Raw genomic sequence first — 22,036 nt, 5'->3', positions numbered from 1 at the left:
AGGCCCTGCATACCTCCTGGCATAAATTGCATTCATTTTCCCTGCATGCTTCCTCAATCATAAATTGTATTGATTTTCTCTGCATGCCTCCTGGCATATTCCAGAACATATTCTAGAACCTTCCAGAACATTCCTCTGGGTTATGGAACTAGCTAAGCAAAAATGGATGTAAAATTCCGCAAGGTTTAATGGCTTGGGCTGAAATATCAGTGAGCCAACATCTTGACTCGTCTAGGCTCAATAACCCAACTCACTCCAACTGGGTGGGTGTAAAAATCCTCCAGTGTAAACGATCGGGGCATAAACATCCAAAGACTATGGAAGCAAAACATGTCGAGAAGTACATGAACACATCACTGTGGCCGGCCGACAATGGCCGCCGGCACCTGCTGGTGTACTGTCGCCGGAGAAGGCCACCGCCGTCGGCAATCACCGGTGACCTCCTGCTGCTACCGTCGCCGGAGAAGGTGACCTGCGTTGGAGAAGATTATTAGCAGGTGACGTCATGATGACATAAAGACGGAATAGGCTGAAGGCGTTATGAAACTTTGACGGTGTTATGACGGCGTTAACAGTTAACGAAATATTCTTGGTTTATGCTGACGGCGTTAACAGTGACAGATTGATGACGTCATGCTGTGGTCATCATTGCCTGACGTCACACTGACGTCACTGTATGCTGACGTCATGATGACATCATTGTTTTGACATGGCAGTTGACTTTGCTCTTCTGGCTTGCGTGGAAGCTACGGGTTGGTGGAAATTGTTGACATGGCGGTGCTGATGTGGAGACTTCTTGCTACTTGGCTTGGAGTTTCATGCACATGGGCTTGTGCATAGACTGCTTTCAAAGCCCAAATTGGCTATAATTGGCTAATATGAGGTTTATATTAGTCCTAAGTGATCTCATCTTTGGTGTGAAATATTAGGGTACAAACACACGTTATAACATTATTATTAATAATAGAGAATATTGGGGATGTTGTCTCAAAATCGATTGTCATCTTGGGGATATGCCCCAGGATTCCAGTTTCCGAGAATATGCCCCGGCCGATCAAAAATTCCATCCAACCGTTAAGTAGTCAATATTCGCACATACTTGGGATCACATATGCGAATTAAAAGACAGATATACAATATACTAACACCTTTACAAGCTTTAGGAACATATTCAGATATACAAAGTTCAGTCACATTTACGATAAATTGATTATTTAACGGTCCCTTGATGGAAACCTTTACTTTGGAATATATTCCCAAAAATTGGAATCCTAGGGCATATCCCCAAAATGACAGTCAATTTTAGGGAATATTTCCAATATTCCCTTAATAATAACTGACACAATACATAATTAAATGATGGATGCACATAAAAATACAAACCGCATACAAATTCTTAGCAATTTATAGAGTAATTCTTATTGAATGCGCGAGTTCCTGTACCAAGAATACAAGCATGTGGATCCCGAGAAATTTTTTGATGGGAGCGAATTTGGATGGGGGCGTGAGGGATTAATAAAATGATGCCATGTGTTGCGGTAGTTAACTGTTTCTAAACTAACAAAAGTTCTGGCTATATAGAATATAAGGGTATTTATGTCTGCAGCTAAAAACCATCGACCCTGGCAGTTCTAATTTCGTAAAAATTTAAGTTATGATGTACTGCAAATCAAGTACATTACGACAATTAAAACCATTAATCCTGAAACTTTTAATTTCAAATTCACCCCATTTCAAAATTCACCAAAGCCGATATTTGAAATAACTTGTTCCAATGATTCATATATTTCCTGTCCCAAAAGTAAATGGATTCCAAGTGGGAGAAGAAAAATGATAAGACGCATAGAACACCGAACATGCCCTTTTCCATACGTAGTAATTTTTAGTTAAAAAAGATTATCTCCATAGACACGTGGCCCCATTCTATACGTCCCTCACGCCCCATCAAAAAATTCTCCGTGGATCCCCTCACAAATGAATACGGAAAATCTAAAAGCACTGCTCTTTCACACTTTTGGTTCTTGGAGGTTGTTTTTGGAGTGAAAATCATCGTAAAACCTGATTGATCGATTTTCGACTGGAAAAATGAGATTAAAAAAAAAAAAACATAAAGTCATTAAGAAAGTAACAGCATTGAGAGAATGCTGAAGGAAACATGATTACAATAAACCACTGGAGATTCAACGGCAGCCATTTTAACCAATAACCCCACGAAAACCAAGAGACAACCCAAACTGAAAACAACATGAGGTTACAATTAACATGTGATGATGGATCATATGGATGAAATTACTTGCATATATCAAGTAATATACCTTCAGAATGATAATCCCGATCCATGTAACTTCTCTTCCATAAGAAGATCAAGTCGTTCAACCGTTACAGGTGTAAAGTACTTCTTCTAATCACCAACTTCACCTTTCCTGAAAATGTCCTTGTTTGCTAAAGAATTATTCCAAATCATTCCATTTTTGTTCACGTTCGCGTTGAAAACTGCATAAACTTAATATTTCCTTGATCACTCCTTGACTCTCTTCTTCTATTGAATAACTATAACCCAAGAATGCTGCGAGTTTCTTCAATTGGGGTTCCGGATCTTTTTTCAAATTTTCATACTTTAAAAACAACACTTCACGAGGCCTCTCTAAGCTCGCTTTCCAATATCCAAGAACATGTTCCCAATACGGACCAAAAACTGAAACTCCATCATGGAATAATCTGAAAGCATCTTCGATTGACAGAGGGGTACTCTTTTTCGTGCTCGTTAATGCAGGGGTACTCTTAATATTGCTCCCCGGCAATGCCCTCATTTTGTTAATAAAATGCCAGAGAGAGACGAAAGTGTCTTGAGGATTTCTGCATATATAAACAATCTTGCAATTTATTGCCTTATTATTAATAGATTCGGGTAAAGAAGTGTATGGGATATGGGTATCTATAACTCTGCATGTAGAAACGTCGCCACTATGGCAACTACCTTTAGTGAAATCCAGGAGACTACAAGATGGATAAACGTGTTTGAACTCGACGAAAGGAACAAGGTCATGAGGTGAAATTGTAAGCAAAGGGTGGTGATGGGAAGAAGAAAAGAAAGGGTAACGAGTACGGTTGATAATGGCAAAGGCCAACGCTTTCAACCAAACGGTGCCGGATTTAGGGTGAGAGCCTACTAGTATATCAGTATCCAAAGCATTAAAATTCTGCTGAAAATCCTTTATATTTTCTAATGCTTCGGCAGAGACCCAAAAACCTTGATAAAGTGCTAAATCTCCTGTATCAAGGAAACCAGCACTCGAGTTTTTATAATGATCACAAAAACTTTCATTATTAGTGATTTCCATCGATATAAGTTTTGATTAAGAGAAATTATGGCACGATATTGGCTAGAAGTTGTTTAGAAGTTGTTAGAAGTTGCTTGTGGTAGTCTAAGTGGTGCGAGGTTCGGACAGGCCGGCGTAAAACCTATATTTTACTCTTAGGAGATATTTTCTAGTCGACCCGATACTTACTACTGAAAAATACTTTGGATTTGGATCCGCTAGAAGTTGTTTCTCTGTCACTAGTCAGAAGTAAGGAGTTCATAAACAGAAAGGAAAATGCTTCATTTATAAGCACATTTTTGACTAGCTTTGTATGACTTCGACTCTAACTAATTAGCTCACGGTTGACGAGAACTCTTCTCTCGTGGGAGCCATTTTCCCCGTCAAAAGGGAACCTCGTGTAAGAAACTGTGTGCCAATTGTAGCCAAACATATATATCACACTGATAGGATGGCTGCCTAACCACCATGAGACCCTTACACGGGATATTTTATGGAAAAAAACCGGCCAGCCTAGAAACTGTTGCTGATTTGTTTACATCCTGCTTTATTCTTGTTTTGTGTCATAATTTTCTGTTTAATTTTTCATTTGAATCATTCAGGGTTCTCTAAATTAGGGTACCCTTGTATAAAAATTAAGGTGGCATCCATTAACAAATCAAACATATCAAAAGGAAATAACTAACCGACATTTCTCATACAAACAAAATCTATTGCTAGTATTCGTCGTATATGGATGTCTCGAAAGTAGTTTGTTAAATATACTTGACTAAATTGGGGTCTATGCCATTTAATTGAGACCTATGGATTTCTTCATCCACCCAATAAAAAATGATAAGGGATATTTAAAAGATTGTAAAATTACTAAATTAATCCTTAAAGAAACCTTAATTATTCTAACACAAATACAAACACTAAATCATAACTAAATTAACAAATCCTAATCAAGCAAAACTCATTTTATTTTTCAATTTCCATCAAAATAAAACTAACTCCTAATCAATCACAAACAACAATTAAAATCTAATTTCTTTTTGTTAAATAATAAGAAAACCTAAAATCAGACAATTCAAGTGATTAAGTTGAAATTCCCTTAAAACCATTCCATCTAAGAGATACTCTACAATGATTTACCACTAAATCTTTAAAAAAAATCTGAAAACCCACCCATAATCGGTTTGTATGTTCACCATAGTAATCCGATTGTAATCTTTATCGGGTTTCAATGTGAACCTACATAATCCGATTCTGGGTTGATGTGATGAACATCAACTACAATCGGGTTAAGTTAGTGAACACATCAAACGATTATGACTTGTTATTCAGATCATTTTGGACCATATGTACTCCGATTGTGTAGTGAAAATCTCTGTATACCAACAATCAGACTACATTATCGTCAGTATAAACCGAATCTGAAAAAGCTGCTACCTCCAAAATCAGACTTTATAAACATTTTAGAAGTCCGATTCGGTTACAAATTTCATGAGTCCAAGTTACCCAAAAAAAGAAAACCACTTTCATTCATTAAGCTTGGTTCAAGTTTGCAAAATACAATATAAGAAAGCGACAAAATATAAGCATTCGATAGATCAACTTTTTGACATAAGGAAAATACTCATTCCAACAAATAGAGACCATTGAATTGATCCGGCTTGATCAATTCCTCCCATCACCTCATGTTGGCATCGTATTTTTTTAGCCACTCCTTGGTGACATCCCTGACCTTGTTAAACTTATCCACCGGTGGTAATGGACAATCATCACATACTCTAAGACCGATATAATGTATGTTGTATGGTTGAATAAAACAATTCTCCGATCCTTAAGCGATTCATCCTAAATGGTGTATTTTGGTGCGTATGTATAGCATGATCCCTTACCAAATAGATGAAAAACGCAACTCCACGTTTCCGCCAAGAGATGACCACAAAGAGGCATACGCATCCAATGTTCTCGGGTAATTGGTCCATTCCCCTTTGGCCCTTGTACTCTAGCAACCATTTTTTCAAAAATTACTTTTTTGTCTTCTCTTGTTTTTCCTTCCCTCATCATCGATATGTAAAATTCCCCGTCTTCTTCTAGGGGCAAGGCCATCATCTTTCTAAAGTATTGACATTGGGTTAGGTTCTCATCGTCCGCCAAACTTATATGGCCTATTTGCTCCGACGCAACGTGATAACCACAATTCCCATCCGCATCCATGTCGTCGGTGGATAACACATAGGGCTTAATGATTTCAGGAAGTCTAGAGTAGTACTCCTCGAATATGGTGTAACACGTTCGATGGGGTCAACCTCGTGCATCCCTAGTCGTGCTTCCATCACCAAGAGCGGCCCTTAGAGTCACCATAGAACCCTTCTGTCTTGCCTGTCCCTTCCATGCACGTAACCTTGATACTCGTGTTGTAATCGGTTGACTCTCTTGAGAAGGAACAATTAGATTGATTGGCGCTTGACTTTCTTGAGAAGGAGCGATTGAATCCTCATGTTGCGAAAGAGCGCTTGTCCCGCTTTCTCCTTTCTTTGGTCGAACCCTTTTCCCTTTAGCCGGCGCCTCTTCATTCTCAATGTGTGAAAGAATGTTTGAAACATTTGTCTTCTCCTGTGCGCTACTTTTCCCGCTTTCCCCCATCTTCGGCCGACCCCTTTTATTTGGAACCTTTGCATCTTTATATTTAGCGTATTCCTTCTCATGTCGACGAAGGATTCTTTTATGACTCAACAACGGGTGTTTTCCGGTACTCATTTCACCTTAAACTCATACCTTTCTTGTTTCCTATCCATATTGGAAGGTAGTCTACTCGTCGGCGGTAGCACCGTTGGTTCTCCGACCGGTACCATATGGCGGTTCGCGGCTAGTTTTAAGTCGTACAATAAAACTTTTCTTCCCAAGCCATTCTTTTTTGCGAATTTCTCGATGATTTCTCTTCCAATATCCGTGCCCGCAAAGGATTCTAGTGGTTCTTCGGTTGGGGGTGGTTTGAAAGTAAGTTGCTTCCAAAACGGATCAATGATTTCAAAAGGAATTCCTCGTTGGTATGGAGATCATGTGACGACGCGGAAATCCGAAGGCCGTCATCGTCATACGTTTACATTCAATTCTTCTTCTCCCCATCTCCTTTTCCACATAATATTGGTAATCCTTCATCATGAAAATGATTGCGAAGTGAGACACCTTATAATTTAAATTTCTAATCAACCAATGGTGTTCCTTGTAGCTTGTGATGATTTTTATCCTACTCTCTTCCATTTGAGTGGTTATCTTGATGATATCGGCCTTGGTGTATTCATGTATGACTTCTTGTAATGTTACCACAGTGTTTTGGCTCCCTCGGAGCAATCTTTTCAAACGTCCATGAGATTCTTCCGCGATACTTGTCGCCTCATTCTTGTAATGCATGTGTTGGTAGGTGTAAGCATACACAAATTTTTCCTTGTACGGATCCAACAATTCCTTCAAGCAATAAACCACACATTTATCGTAATCTTTCTTCTATAGCCCAATAAAACTCTCCAAGTAGGATTCGAACTCGGCCACGGACATTGAGTGTACCATTAAATCCCAATGACATTGAAAAGCCTTGCATAGTATCCCATTCGCTTCATACTCTGATTTCCTTTTTTTCTTATCCTCATGTCTTTGTTCCGGAGTTAGTTTTTGAAGACGCTCATCTTCGGCCTTTTTACGAGCGGTACCTTTTTGTGGCTTTGGATTTTGGATATGACCCCTACAATTACTTCTAATATTGCATTGTATCTGCCATGTGAAAACAAAATACTTAGCATCCGGAAAAACCAATCCAATGGCATTCATTAATGCTTGGTCCTTATCCGTTACTATGATCCTCGGAGTTTGATCGCCACGGTATATTTCCTTCAAGGTCTTTAGCGTCCAAGTAAAACTCACATCATTCACCCGATCCATAAACCCCCATGCTACCGTGAAAGTTTGCTTGTCGGAAGTATGGCAAGCAATGTTTAACAACAACATGTTGTACTTGTTGGTCTTGTATGTACAATCTATTAACAAAATTTGATAGAAGTATTGTGCCAACTTAATCATCTCCGAATGCGCCAAGAAAATACGAGTAACTTTGCCTTCCAATAATTTCTTTCTCATTGTGTATCCGTGTTGATCGGATAACCATTGAGATTGTTCCATAAGTGCTCTACCATCACATGACCTCCTCCTAAAGGATGCTCTTGCCGTGTATATTTGCCTCAAAGTGGACAAGTTATCCTTATCATCCTCCTTAATCTTCCTAAGGATATCACTTGGTTTACACGCTGTCATCGACCTTACCGTTTTCTATTGATGTGGTTTCAACCTACAAACGGCCGCGTCTCCAACAAGAGATTCCGGATCATCATGATTATGACAACCATTCAACACTTTAGAGAGCTTGTATACCTTAATATCATCGGGTTTCTTGCGTGTATTAACTATAAGCTTAAACGGTCAATCATACTTCTTTGATTTAGTAATGTATTCCCTTGTCGTCTTCTTCACGTACAGTCTATCCTTTGCCCAGTGACTTTCTTGCTTTCCACCTCTCTCACAAAAAAATTCCAAACGATCTTTACTTCAGCCTTATAAGTTTCCACGAACGCAAACATTCAACTCTTCTAGCAGCGGAAGTCTTTTAGCCTTTTCTCATTTCTCAAATGCACACCATAATGCATTCAAACATTGCCATATATTACCAACAACAATAAGACAACCAAGAACACTTAGAAGATGACATAATTATCTCATTTTATTGCATCAAAGGGAAGATATACAAAACTTTCCCACTTAGGGATTTACACAGACTTGTTCCTCTTGAGCAAAGCCTTATCCTTACAAAAACTCTCTCAATTGAGTCCCACAATCTCCTATGTAAGCCTGCTGATTTTTCCATGCATTAGGACTATTTATACAACATATTTACTAGCAAAAAACCGTGCATAACTGTTGCACACGAATGTGACAGCCATCTATCCCATAAAGCAGTTCTGTAACCGCCAGTAACTGTCAACCAAGCCAGTTTCTTTTCTAAATCACCTTATCCTTCAACACCTGTTCTTAAGCAGTTATGTACTTCTCCCACGCTTATAAACTTGCTTTATAACCGTTCTATCTTGTCTCACGCGTTTGGTATGCTTGTGAAGCCAATAACCAACTCCTAACCGTCACTTAAACCGTATTGCACAACTGTTGCGCTTTACTGAACTCATCTTCCATATTGCACCACTTTTGGGCTTTACAACACTTGGCCTATATATTGTACAACTGTTGTGCTTTACTGAATGGCCATTTCGTTAGCTCATTCTGGTTACATATGCGCCATATGCTTCACTTAGCCAATTTGCTTGACAATAGCAATGCCACTCTTGCATTACTAGCTTGTTTTCATTATTCAAGCTTTGGAAAACCTTAAACTAATGCCATAGACCAACTCTTGGCCTATTTTTCCTTCTTGCATCATCCTTGAGTTTGGACAAATTCAATTCCATGGATCTGCCTTAATGTCAATATCGCATGTTACATCTTGTCACTTGGATTTGCCTTGCCTTTCCATCAAGGAGGGGGGATTTGTACCAACTGGTTGATGTACATAGGAAGAATTAACAGTAAGCTCCTTAATGAATTTTCGAAACCAATGTGAATGTGTCAGATGAATTGTGCATGGAAATAACACCAACCGTTCAGCACTAATATTTTTCTCACATTTTTTGCTGCCCCATATGTTGTTGCATAATGATACAAGTATTGTAAGATGGGATTTCTTAAATATCTGCTATTTCCAACGAGGTTTATTCAAAATGGTCCGAGCCGCCGTTTCCCGTCACATCACACCAGTATACATAATGGCTTTGAGATGATGATCTTTTGATCATGTGTATCAGGATAAAAAGTTATTTTTATTATTTGGAAACGGAAATGCTAGATGTACCGAAGAGATGAACCGCAGTGTGCACCGTGTGTGTGAGAGAGTGGGGCCCACTACTGCCCCACTCTCTATCCCAATGTGGAGAGGCGTTGCAGGACCGCCTGATCCATGTCGGTGCACACTGCTGCATATCTCTTCCGTGTGTGTATCATCGCTCATTTGGAAAAGGCCGTAGCACACACTTGAACCACTGTCCTCAAGATTAGACTTACTTTTCCCCCCTTTTTATGGGCCCGTACTGGATTGGGTTGGAATGGGCTAAATGCCAATCGGTGAATCCGTAACTAACCCTAGAATTTTCATTGATTTTTTCTTTGTGATTTATAGTAGCTGTGAGCAACGGACGGACGGTTGCGGATTAGGGGTCACCCGCAACCAAACCGTTAAAGTTACGGATTTGGGAATTCAAGCCGTGACCGGCCCAATCACCCGCGGATTTGCCCTCTGCGGATCAGCGGATTTTGCGGGCCGGTTGCGGATTAACCGCGGATTTGATCATAAGACATCAAAAAAAAACTAAGTACAGAAAGTTACAAACTAGAGTACAGACATAAGATAGTTAACAATTACATTGGTTCCTAATTCAAAAGTTACAAACTGCTGTTTGTGACATTGGTTCCTCCGGCTTATGATTTTTAACACAAAAGAGTACTAATTCAGTAATTCAAAAGCAACAAAGGACATAAGATAGTAAACAGTTAACACAAAAGAGTACTAATTCAAATGCAACAAGTCTGGTGCAAAGCCATATGAATCTCTAATGCCAAAAACTGAAAAAGAGACCTTGGATTCGAGTACTAGTTTATTCAATCCATGATAGATATGTCTGGAATTTCCTGCAAGATTTCTGCCGCATCTGTAAAATGAGGAGGAGTTATAGATAATCAGTAAACACTAAATTTAGGCATCATTCTGATCATAAGTTCCTAATTTGATCTGATATATCATAAGCCGAAGGAACCAATGTCACAAACAACAGAAATCTTAAGGGGAGCAAAAATAAGCAATTCTCAAGCAATAGATGTGGCGCAGTTTCACTTAAGCATAATATTGACAATCTCTAAGCTTGTTCAGTAACAAATTACATATAATCAGAAAGCAATTGCGGCAAACAAAAGATATTTCTGAGTCATAATCAATCAAAATTGGGATTTCGCATTAACAACCGCAACACATATCTGAATTAAGCACCATTGAGTATCAGGACTACCATTAATCTAGTTGAGTCCGGACTATTAACAAACATATATAAGGCAGCAATAAACAAGAAGAAACAAAAACCAATCAACATTGGTTAGTAAAGACCATTTAAAAGGGCTGATCACAACTAGACCGCAGACCCAATCGACATTGAGGAACAACAAGCCAAAGTTTTAAGATTGATTATGACTAATCAAATTCCAAAGAGACTAATAGAAAACCCAATTTTGCGAAAACAGACAATGGCCTAAAATCAAGCCAAACAGTAGCAGACATGCTAATGTCCTAATACCACAAAGGACTAAATTTCATGAGAAGAATCCAAAATTCAGTTCAATATCTAAAGTATCCTAAAATCAAGCAGTTTTGATCAGCCCTTTTAAAATATTCTGGGTATGTACATATGTGGTGCAAGCTGCAGAACTATATAAACAGCGAGAGAGAGACCCACTGTTTGTACAACAAAGATTCTGTCCATCTTATAAGAGAGATACATGACAAACATCCACAACAACAAGGATTCCCACCACCAAATTCATTCTCAGTGTACTACTATTGCGTCTACTGTCCAATATTCAGGGGATCTGTAAGTAAAAAATCACTTATGCACACGTAGAACTACAGAGACCTTGCAACGGGTAGAAAGCTGCATATGAGCATGTAGATTATGATAATTTACTCCCACTGATACCAACAGTCAGAAAATAGTGACATATATCCTGATGCATTTCTTTCTTTTTTTTTAACACAGCCACATTTGGTACCAGAAAATGATATTTCAAAGCTTTGCCAATGTCCGAATAAACATGAACCTTGTAATATACTTTTAGTATAACCCTAATTAGATACTTCTGCTCATCAACAAAGCCAACTAATTTAGCACAATAACAACAATAACTTGTCACTATATTAAACACACAGTCACAAACAAAATTCATTTTCAAACCAAAAAACAATAACTTGTCATTATATTAAACACATAATCATTAATTAGATCAACTAAAAAAATTCATTCAAATAACAAACCCTAATCTCCATTCAAATAACAAAATTCATTTTCAAACCAAAAATTAGTAAACAGAAACTGAATTTTCATTAGTAAACAAGGGTTGTGTTTCATTACCTCACTTGTTTATCAATCAAGTCAACTGCAACTAAATCTCGTTGAAGGTATATTCTTCACTTCACCATTTTCTGAAACTAAATCTCTGCAACATGAAAGAGACATTGAAAGTTAATACCGAAGAACCAATGACGAAGAAATTGATTGAATCCTAACATGCAATCGATTTGGGGGAAAAAAAATCAAATAACATAATTTCTCTGTAATTAAAACTGAAGTTAATACTGAAGTTAATCGTTACTTACTTCTCTGCAAATTGATAAAGATGTTATAGAAAATTCCTGATTAATTAAACCTAAAGAATAGAAGATAGGAAGGAGAGGAGACTAAGAGGTCTGTTCGGTTCCTCTCGAAGAAAAAAATATCCATTAGGGTTTACAAATGTAAAGATGTTTATATATAAACATCCAACTTCCCATACTATCCTTAATACATTTACTAAATTCCCTAATTGTCCTACGGTGCGGTTAATCCGCGGATTTGAGATTGCATCTGCAACCGTAACCGCACCGCGTGCGGATTTGAGATTGCACCCATGTCCGGTCCATAACTCTAGCGGATTGGTTTTCACCCACAAATTTGCGGACGGATACGGATAAAAACTGCAGTTACGGGTTTTATGCTCAGCCCTAATTTATAGCTTTGTTTAAGGGACGAGAATATTTTAACAAATGGGTTTGACAAACCCCTTTTAACAAATCTCCTATACCGTTGGATAAAGATGATCCTGATCCTTGTTTAAGAAACCATTAAAATCATTAACTAAACTACGAAAATTGTTGCCAATCATATTGGTGGTGGTGGTATTGAGATGGATTCGTCTGCATGTTGTTCGAGTTCATCGCGAAAGCTACTGAATTCCTCAACGGATAACGATTAGGGTAAATATATCGCAGAAGATGTCATGATGAATATTTTTCTTCGTCTTCCATTAAAGTCCGTATTGAAAATCAGGTGCGTTTCAAAGTTGTGGCGTTCTATAATTTGTAACCCAGATTTCAGTCCTATGTGGATCAAATTTAATGGTTTTGCGGATTGTATATTGTTTTACAACCTTGAACGGCCATTTAAGAACAGAGATACGATTGTATCAGTTAATCCCAACCCAAATATGTATTGTAGATATGGTGGGTTTCTTTTGAATTTCCTTCCCTCCGAAGTTATACCTTTTAGCTTCGAGGGATGGTTTAATTCTTTGTTTAACAAAACCTAATATGGTTATGTCTGCAATCCTTTAACCAACGAGTTAGATGAACTTGTTCTGCCGACATCTCCTGTTACTTGTTCGTATGAATTCGTTACTGGTTTTGTGAAGAAAACCACAGATTCTTTGTTAGCAAGAAATTACATGGTAGTGCTCATATATAAGTGTAGCTATTCTGCATTTTCCTTCGTCCTTAAAATCTTGCTTCCAAGTTTGGGTACATGGAAGACATATGTTGTTCCATGTCCTGAACGGGTAACTATGTCGCACGCTTTATCAAGCCATGTAGTTAGCCGTAATGGAGTTTTGTGTTGGATGGAAGGAAAAGGACGTAGAATCATAACAGTCGATCTTAAAAATATTGATGAACTTGCCCATGGAGGAAATAGTTAAGCCGAGCGAAGCGAATCAGTATCTTGGAGAATCAGAAGGGTTTATCTTTTACAGCCAGTGTTACAATGGAGAATTGAGTGTATGGTTACTTGAAGACAATGATTTGAATATAGAAGGAGCTTCAAACTGGACCTTGACACACAAGGTCATAACAAAAGATATGCAACTATGCTCATCTATTGGCTTATTCCTCTGTTGCTCGTGACAAGAGGATTATTTTTACGTACAACATGAAAGCTAAAACAATCGTACAGCTTAGTAGGAGTGATGGTACGTCTACAAGAGAAGTGAAATCTTTTGTGCTGGTGCCATCCCTAGCACGTTGATTGTCGCTTGATATGGTATGTTCAGTATCTTACTTCTTGCATTGTTTCTTTAATTGTGCTTAAGGAAACATTCTACATAACTACTATTACTTGGTCCTTTTTTTGTTTTTGTCTTACGTTTTGCTTAATCATCCGATATTTATCTATAAGAAATCACAAATTACATTTTAATATATAATATTAGTATTAAAAGTAACACAATAATGGATGATGGATATATGAAAGTAAAAACCAGACAAACAAATCCTCTAGCAGGATGAGGATGATCAAGGACATCTACTCCTGCTAGCTACTAGAAAAATAGAACAAACTAGCTAGTAATAATAAAACATATACATGATATATACTATCTCCCTCTAATGGGAATGGTATAGTCCATAAATAATGGATCAAGTTATGCTGTGAATTCAAGGGCTAGCAGTAGAGGTAGTAGTTTTCGCAGTTATTGTGGAAGGAGGAGCAAGGAAAGGAATTCCATTAGGGAACACAGAAGCAATTGGTGGTAATGTGAATTTAGGGATTAGGGATACTAGGCATTGGTGGTAATGGAGGCAGTTTAGTAGTACTTTGTATTGGTGGAATTTTGGGATAGCTTGGAATTGATGGAACTGCGGTTATAGTAGTTGATGTTTGCAAAAGTTGACGTGCTGCCGAGCTGAACTCGTTATTTGTCGATGAAAGCAGAATGAGCAAAGACAACGCAAAGAAGATTTTAGAAGAACCCATGTTTTTTCTTTGGTGATTATAAGATATTATGATTGGATTAATGAAGAAGTACTTGTTTTTGAACTTGTTCATGTTGGTGCTTATTTATAGGGACAATCTTAAAATGGTTGAAAGAAGAAATCGACCAGACATTCATTATGTTGGATGAGATGTAGTTGTGTTTTGAGAGGAAGTGTGTAAAGAAAAAAAAAAGTTAGTTGTTATAAGTTGAACACCTTATTATGTCTTCCAGCTTAAGCAAACTCCCAACTGTTTCCTTCCTTTTTAACCAAAACACTACTAGATTTTGGGTGCACGTAATCTGATTATAATTAACTTCTAGGATGTGGTAGGAAATGGAACATCAATATTAGATGCCATATGATATCTACCAAATTTTGTGTTTATGTTCACGTCAACCTTGAACTGACCTCGGTTCCCTGGAAAGTTTTACAGTTTATATACAAATAGACCAGGAGTGTGTCAAAAACACTTACCTGTAAACCGGTACACGGCAAGTAAATTGGTACCCCTATCAGCAACGTTTGACAAATTTGCACCGTAATTTGTCGTTATAGAGCACACTATAATTTCGTGGAAGTAGGATTGTTGACACTATTTGATCGCAATGTAGTAGTTATCCATCGAGCTACCGCTGACTTCTCACTTATAAAAAAACAAGGACAGGGCATTGTCACGGGCCCTATTATTTTATCATTTTGCAATAATACTTTCCACTGGATGTTAGTGAACTTTAATAAGTAGGGTACGACTCTCTTCAATATGCCGTTCTTTTCCTCCATTCTTAAATAGGGCTTCATATTTCAAGAACTACATAGCTTCCTCGCCCTCATCTCCTCCAAATTCCAGTACGTACATTTTATTTTTCCCTTCGAAAGAGCAAGAGTGCTTTGAAAATGTGTTCAAAAAATATTAAGGTTTTCCTTTGGCTAGCTCTGGTTGCTGCCCTGCTTCTAATGTCTTCTCAGGTTTTAACTGTTAAGGGCTTGACTGAGAAGAAACGTGAGTTTTAAATTTGACGTTCTTCGTGTAGAATTTTCAGTATGTTATTTAGAAAACTTTAATTTGATTTTGTTCTGAGATTGTTCAATCTTTTAATATTGTTTTCTTATGCTATATTTTCCATGATTTTATTCTACAGCAGAGGTGGAGGCGGTGGAGGCAACTGAAAAAAATGGAGTGGAAAACCTTAAATATGAGGCATCTCTAGCAGTAGCAGGCGGCGCCCAATGTGGTTCACCTGGTTGTTGTAGATTCAGGTCGGTCAGCCCAAGATTTGTTCCAACTTGCTTAAGATGTTGCCCCTAATTTTGTTGCTCAAACTAAAGCCTCGAATTGTTAGTTGAAATACTACTGCAACTACTGGTTCCACTCGCAAATGATCCGAAGCCTAGGAATTGTCTAATGAATAAATATTTTTGCAGTTTGTAATGATTTTTGGAAAAAAATCAGCGGCCCATGATTAAGTATCATTATCTGAAGTATTTATGTTTTTACTGTATCATTTTACCCTTGATTTGTGCATTGTGCCCCATTTTATCTTCCATGGTTAATGGCAATCGGTCAGCAACTCGAGTCCTTTTTATGGTTTAGTCTTACGTTTTCTCTTAATCATCTATCACTTTATCTGATTTATTTGTGTAGGAAATCACGAATCACATCATGACATTGGTAGTAATAATAAGTGACACAATACATAAATGATGGATGCACGTAAGAGTATAAACCACAAACAAATCCTTTAGCAGGATGAGGATGATCAAGGGCATCTGTTCCTGCTAGCTATAGTAAGAATATTCATACATATACATGACACTATCTCCCTCGAATGGGAATGGTGGTATAGTCCATGTGGGGGTGTTTGGCCAAGGTGGCCACTCCTCGTTCCAAGAAAACCAAACTAGGACCTAAAACTGTAGATTGTGTTTTCCTAGGATATCCTGAGCACACTAGTGCTTATAGGTTCATGGTAATTGGTGAGAACACCATAATGGAATCCAGAGATGCAGTGTTTTTCGAACACATTTTCCCTTTAGGATCTGGACCTCATAAAAGGGTCCGCGATGATCTCTCGGATGTTCCTTCGACTAGTCAACCCCCGTCTCTAGATGCTGAAACCGAACCTAGAAGAAGTAAGAGGGTCAGAACCGAGAAAGGTTTTGGTCCAGATTTTGTGACTCTTACGGTAGAGTCTGAACCCCAAACCTATAAGGAAGCTATGACTTCTCCGGAAGCTCCCTTCTGGGAAGAAGCTTCAAATAATGAGTGGGATTCCATTCAACAAAATGAAACTTGGGAGCTTGTAGACTTACCTCCTGGTAGTAAAACCATAGGTTGCAAGTGGGTCTTCAAAAGGAAACTTAGAACAGATGGAACTATAGAAAAACACAAAGCTAGGTTGGTAGATAAGGGGTACAGACAACAGGAAGGATTAGATTTCTTTGATACCTATTCACCGGTCACTAGAATCACTTCTATCCGGATGCTGATTGCTATTGCTTCTATTTATGATTTGCATATACATCAGATGGATGTTAAAACTGCTTTTTTATATGGTGAATTGAATGAAGAAATTTATATGGACCAACCTGAAGGTTTTGTTGTGAAAGGTTTTGAAGATAAAGTATGCAAACTGAAAAAATCTTTGTATGGTTTAAAACAAGCACCTAAACAGTGGCATGAAAAATTTAATCATGTAATTGTGTGCCTATATGTTGATGATATGCTCATATTAGGTAGTAACCTTGATAGTATTAATACCACTAAAAGCATGCTTAACGAAAACTTTGACATGAAAGACTTAGGCCCTGCTGATGTAATCTTAGGGATGAAAATCAGAAAGATGTCGGATGGATATAGTCTTAGTCAATCTCATTATGTTGAAACTGTGCTTAAGAGATTTAATCATGAAAATGCTTAACCTGCAACTACTCCTTATGATCCCAATTGCAAATTGAAAAAGAACAAGGGTGTGGGTATTTATCAACTTGAGTATTCTCGTGTTATTGGCAGTCTTATGTATTTAATGAACTGTACAAGACCTGATATTGCCTATACTGTGAGTAGATTAATCAGGTACACTTGCAACCCTGAGCAGGATCACTGGAATGCTCTCTACAGAGTTCTACGGTACCTGAGAGTAACTTCAAACTATTGCTTAAGTTTTGGGAAGTATCCTGCTGTGCTAGAAGGGTATTGTGATGCTAACTGGATATCATACTCAGATGAGTGCAAATCCACTAGTGGGTACATCTTCACACTTGGTGGTGCGTCTGTGTCATGGAAGTCTACCAAACAGACATGTATAGCCCGATCCACCATGGAGTCTGAGTTTATAGCCTTGGAGAAAGCTGGAGAGGAAGCTGAATGGATACGAGGTTTCCTGGGTGGAATTCCACTCTGGACCAAGCCTGTGTCTTCGATCGCAATCCACTGTGACAGTCAAGCTGCTATTGGATGCGCAAAGAATAGTGTATACAACGGAAAGTCGATACATCTTCGAAGAAGACACAAGACAGTGAAACAACTACTCTCTACTGGCATCATCTCTATAGACTTTGTAAGGTCTAAAGAGAATATTGCAGATCCTTTGACGAAAGGGTTATCTAGAGAGGTAGTTAGATCCACATCGAAGGGGATGGGACTCAAGCTCATAGAATAAATCTCCATGAAGGACACTCAACCTTGTGAATGGAGCTCCAAGATCAAGGTTCAATGAGATAACTAATTTTTGGTGATGTCGAGAGAAAACACTATCTTTGTCCCTCCCTATGGTGTAACCGTATGATAGTGTTGCCTGCATGTTTTAGGATGATCTGTCAAGATCTTAATGAGTTCCATGGCTTTGCTTAAAGCGGAGTGTGGCAGGACACTCTTAATGGACTCACCTATGTGGATGTTGGAAGTGGGGCCGCTTCCTATGAGAATTTGAGCTTTTTCTCTAGAGACATTCATTAAGTCCGGGATTTAGCCCACGGCCAAAACGGGCACAACGACAAGAGCTTGGCACCTTTCTTTTTCTTTGAGACATCAAAGTGTGGTTGTTATTTCTGAATTGCACTCACTGTTGACGGTTCAAGACATTGTGTTCACCGTAACAACAAGCAGTTCCGGTAACCTCTCACTTAGTTAAGGTTCAATCTCTGGGACACCTTAGCCTAATATTGATGTATTATGTTTTCTCGTATTTCGTCGATATGTTTTATCTTTCATGTGGGGGATTGTTAGAAAAAACGCTTTAAAAAATACCAACTTTTTACATGGACTATGTTTTGATCCCTAGACCTATTGCCCATTAATTGTTTTTTCATTTGAATAGACAAAACAATAGTCCCACATTGACTAAAATCTAAAGAGTTTTAGACTTAAATACCATAGAATTGGCTATAAGGGCATGGCCCTTGGGTCATTAGACTTTTGTGCTTTGAGGGAAGGCCTAGACTAGGGAAAGGTTTCCTTTCCCGTACGCGCGGTGCTTCGCACAGAAGCACGCACGCCGCCGCCGTCCGCGGTCGGTCGGTCGGGTCGGGCTCGGGCTCGGGCGGTGTGGGTGTGTGGGTGTGGGTTCATTAGATCCTATCTTTTTGCTGAAATTTTTGGTACGTGTTTTCCACACAAGTAGAAGAATCTCTTCTTTGTCTGCACGTGTTTTGTCCTGACTTCTTTGTCTGAACGTGCTTGTCTTGGCTTCTTTGTCTGTACGTGTTTTGTCCTGGCTCCCTTGTCTGTACGTATTTGGCTTGGCAGCAACACACTGCTCCATGCACTATCTTTAACAACATTACCAGTATTTCTGTCATACGCATGTTTTCTTTGACTGTCATACGCATGGGTTTTTTCTTGTTTGTAACTACACAAACACTATATAAGAGAGTAGTTGTAAGCTCAGAAAAACATACCACAAGAAACATCTCTTCTACTCTTCCTCTGTTTTTCTGTAAACATCTCTTCTACTGTTTTTAAGTTCTGCCAAGCTCTAAGGGTACCCTCATTGTATGCTACATTGAGGGGTACTAACTGTAGTTGTATCCTGGAGGTGACTCGCCAACTGCTGTAGCATCTCAGAGGAGTGGCAGGCGATATTGCCTTTAGGACAGCGTAGTTTACGTGCCTCTACATTTTCTGTGCAGCAACATCAGCAACATTATTTTGAGCTAAGTATCTTCTTCTCAGTTACATTATTAGTAATTTCTCCAACAATCTAAAGGCAATACTCTTTACTATATTTTGTAACAACATGGGAAAGAGTACTGTAGACAAACCCCCAAAGTTTAGTGGCAAAGACTTTAAACGATGGCAATCCAAAATGCTATTCTTCTTAAAAGACCAAAGGCTAGATGAAGTTTCCTTAGAAAGACCCTCAAGAAGGCTTCATGACCGTGGTTATGAAGATAGACTGGAAAGGTGGACTAGGAAGAATTACATGTGCAAAAACCATATTCTTAACTGTCTGGATGACTCCTTGTACGACTTTTATAATGCAAAAGAGAATTTTACTGCTTTTGATTTATGGGAAGCCTTAGAAGAAAAATATCTTGCTGAGGCAGCTGGAAGCAAGAAGTTCTTGGTGGCTAGGTTCCTGGAATATAAGATGACTGATGAAAATCCTGTTGTAGAACAATTCGTCGAACTCCAGCTACTCATCAACGAAATTCTTGCTGAAGGCATGCATATTGATGAATCTCTACAAGTATCTGCAGTGATTGAAAAGCTACCACCCTCATGGAACGAGTACAAGAGGAGGCTGCGACACAAGAATCGTGAAATCACCATGGTGGAGCTGGGGAAAAAGATCCAGGTGGAGGAACTTCTGTGCTGCAAGGACAAGAGCCTGATGCTGAGCAAAGACATGTCAAACAAAGCTCATGTCCTGGACGATAACACTGCGTCAAAGAAAAAGCACGGAGAATCCAGCAAAAATGGTAAACGTAACAAACAACGTAACTCCAAAGGTAACCATCTTAAGCCAAAGGGTGGTGTCTCCAAAAACACCATCAAAGGCGACTGCTATAACTATGGGAAAATTGGTCATATGGCCAAGGACTGTAGGGCACCTAAAAAGACCAAAAATGATCCTAAACAGAAAAATAAGGCAAACGTAGTAGATGATTCTGGATATTTTACTCGCATGGTGTCTGAAGTCAACCTTGTCTCTAATGTGACCAATGTGAGAGACTGGTGGCTTGATTCTGGAGCCACTAGGCATGTCTGTAAGTTCAGAAATGCTTTCTCCTCTTATAACAAAGTAGGAGACGATGAGAAATTGTTTATGGGAAACTCTTCTACCTCTAAAGTGGTAGGAAAAGGCAAGGTTGAATTGAAGCTCACTTCAGGAAAAACTCTCGCATTGAATGACGTGTATCACCTCCCGGACATATGCAAGAATCTTATCTCAGAAACCATCTTACTTGGGAAAGGTTTTAAATTTGTAGCTGAGTCTAACAAAGTTGTAATCTCTAAAGGTGGTGACTTCGTAGGAAAATGATATGTCACTGATAACATGATTAAGCTTAGTGTACTTTCTTTGAACTTGAATGATAATGCATCTTCTTCTGCTTATGTTTGTGACTCCTCACATGTTTGGCATGATAGACTAGGACATGTTAATTTCAAATCTATTGAAAGACTTGCTAAATTAGGCTGCATTCCTAAAATAAACTTTGACAGAGGTCATAAATGTGAAATTTGTGTTGAATCTAAATATGCTAGAAAACCCTTTAACAAAAAGGTTGAACGTAGTACAACTCCCCTAGAACTAATCCACTCAGATTTGGGAGATTTGAAATCAACACCAACTAGAGGAGGTAAAAAATGGTACATCACTTTTATAGATGATCACTCAAGATACTGTCAGGTTTATCTTCTTAGAAGTAAAGATGAAGCCTTGAAGTAGAAAACCAAAGAGGTGTTACTATTAAAACTCTTAGGTCGGACCGAGGCGGTGAGTATGTGATACCTATAGGAGAATTCTGCAAACTTAATGGCATCATTCATGAAACTACTGCACCTTCTTCACCTGAGTCGAATGGAGTAGCTGAAAGGAAAAACCGAACACTCATAGATATGGTGAACGCTATGTTAGCTAGTTCAGGGCTACCTTCGAACCTGTGGGGGGAAGCAATTCTCTCTGCTTGCTATATCTTGAACCGAGTTCCATTTAAGAAATCCGACAAAACTCCATATGAGTTATGGAAAGGAAGACAACCGTCCTATGCATACTTTAAAGTGTGGGGGTGTTTGGCCAAGGTGGCCACTCCTCGTTCCAAGAAAACCAAACTAGGACCTAAAACTGTAGATTGTGTTTTCCTAGGATATCCTGAGCACACTAGTGCTTATAGGTTCATGGTAATTGGTGAGAACACCATAATGGAATCCAGAGATGCAGTGTTTTTCGAACACATTTTCCCTTTAGGATCTGGACCTCATAAAAGGGTCCGCGATGATCTCGCAGATGTTCCTTCGACTAGTCAACCCCCGTCTCTAGATGCTGAAACCGAACCTATAAGAAGTAAGAGGGTCAGAACCGATAAAGGTTTTGGTCCAGATTTTGTGACTCTTACGGTAGAGTCTGAACCCCAAACCTATAAGGAAGCTATGACTTCTCCGGAAGCTCCCTTCTGGGAAGAAGCTTCAAATAATGAGTGGGATTCATTCAACAAAATGAAACTTGGGAGCTTGTAGACTTACCTCCTGGTAGTAAAACCATAGGTTGCAAGTGAGTCTTCAAAAGGAAACTTAGAATAGATGGAACTATAGAAAAACACAAAGCTAGGTTGGTAGCTAAGGGGTACAGACAACAGGAAGGATTAG

General features: G+C 38.7%; 1 protein-coding gene and 1 long non-coding RNA gene across 2 annotated transcripts; one reads left to right on the top strand and one right to left on the bottom strand.

The window, feature by feature from the left end:
- Positions 1-2,450: 2,450 nt before the first annotated feature.
- Positions 2,451-3,341, bottom strand: LOC113350963 (cytosolic sulfotransferase 15-like). The gene has a single exon (XM_026595056.1). It carries the CDS (start codon positions 3,339-3,341, stop codon positions 2,451-2,453), a length of 891 nt encoding a protein of 296 aa, XP_026450841.1.
- Positions 3,342-15,003: 11,662 nt separating this feature from the next.
- Positions 15,004-15,819, top strand: LOC113347593. Its single transcript, XR_003359110.1, has 2 exons — positions 15,004-15,229; positions 15,369-15,819. It is a non-coding gene; the product is annotated as an uncharacterized LOC113347593 (long non-coding RNA).
- Positions 15,820-22,036: the final 6,217 nt, after the last annotated feature.

Source organism: Papaver somniferum, chromosome 2 (genome assembly GCF_003573695.1).
Source record: "Papaver somniferum cultivar HN1 chromosome 2, ASM357369v1, whole genome shotgun sequence".
NCBI classification, from domain to species: domain Eukaryota; kingdom Viridiplantae; phylum Streptophyta; class Magnoliopsida; order Ranunculales; family Papaveraceae; genus Papaver; species Papaver somniferum.
This window is presented reverse-complemented; position numbering and strand designations above follow the sequence as displayed.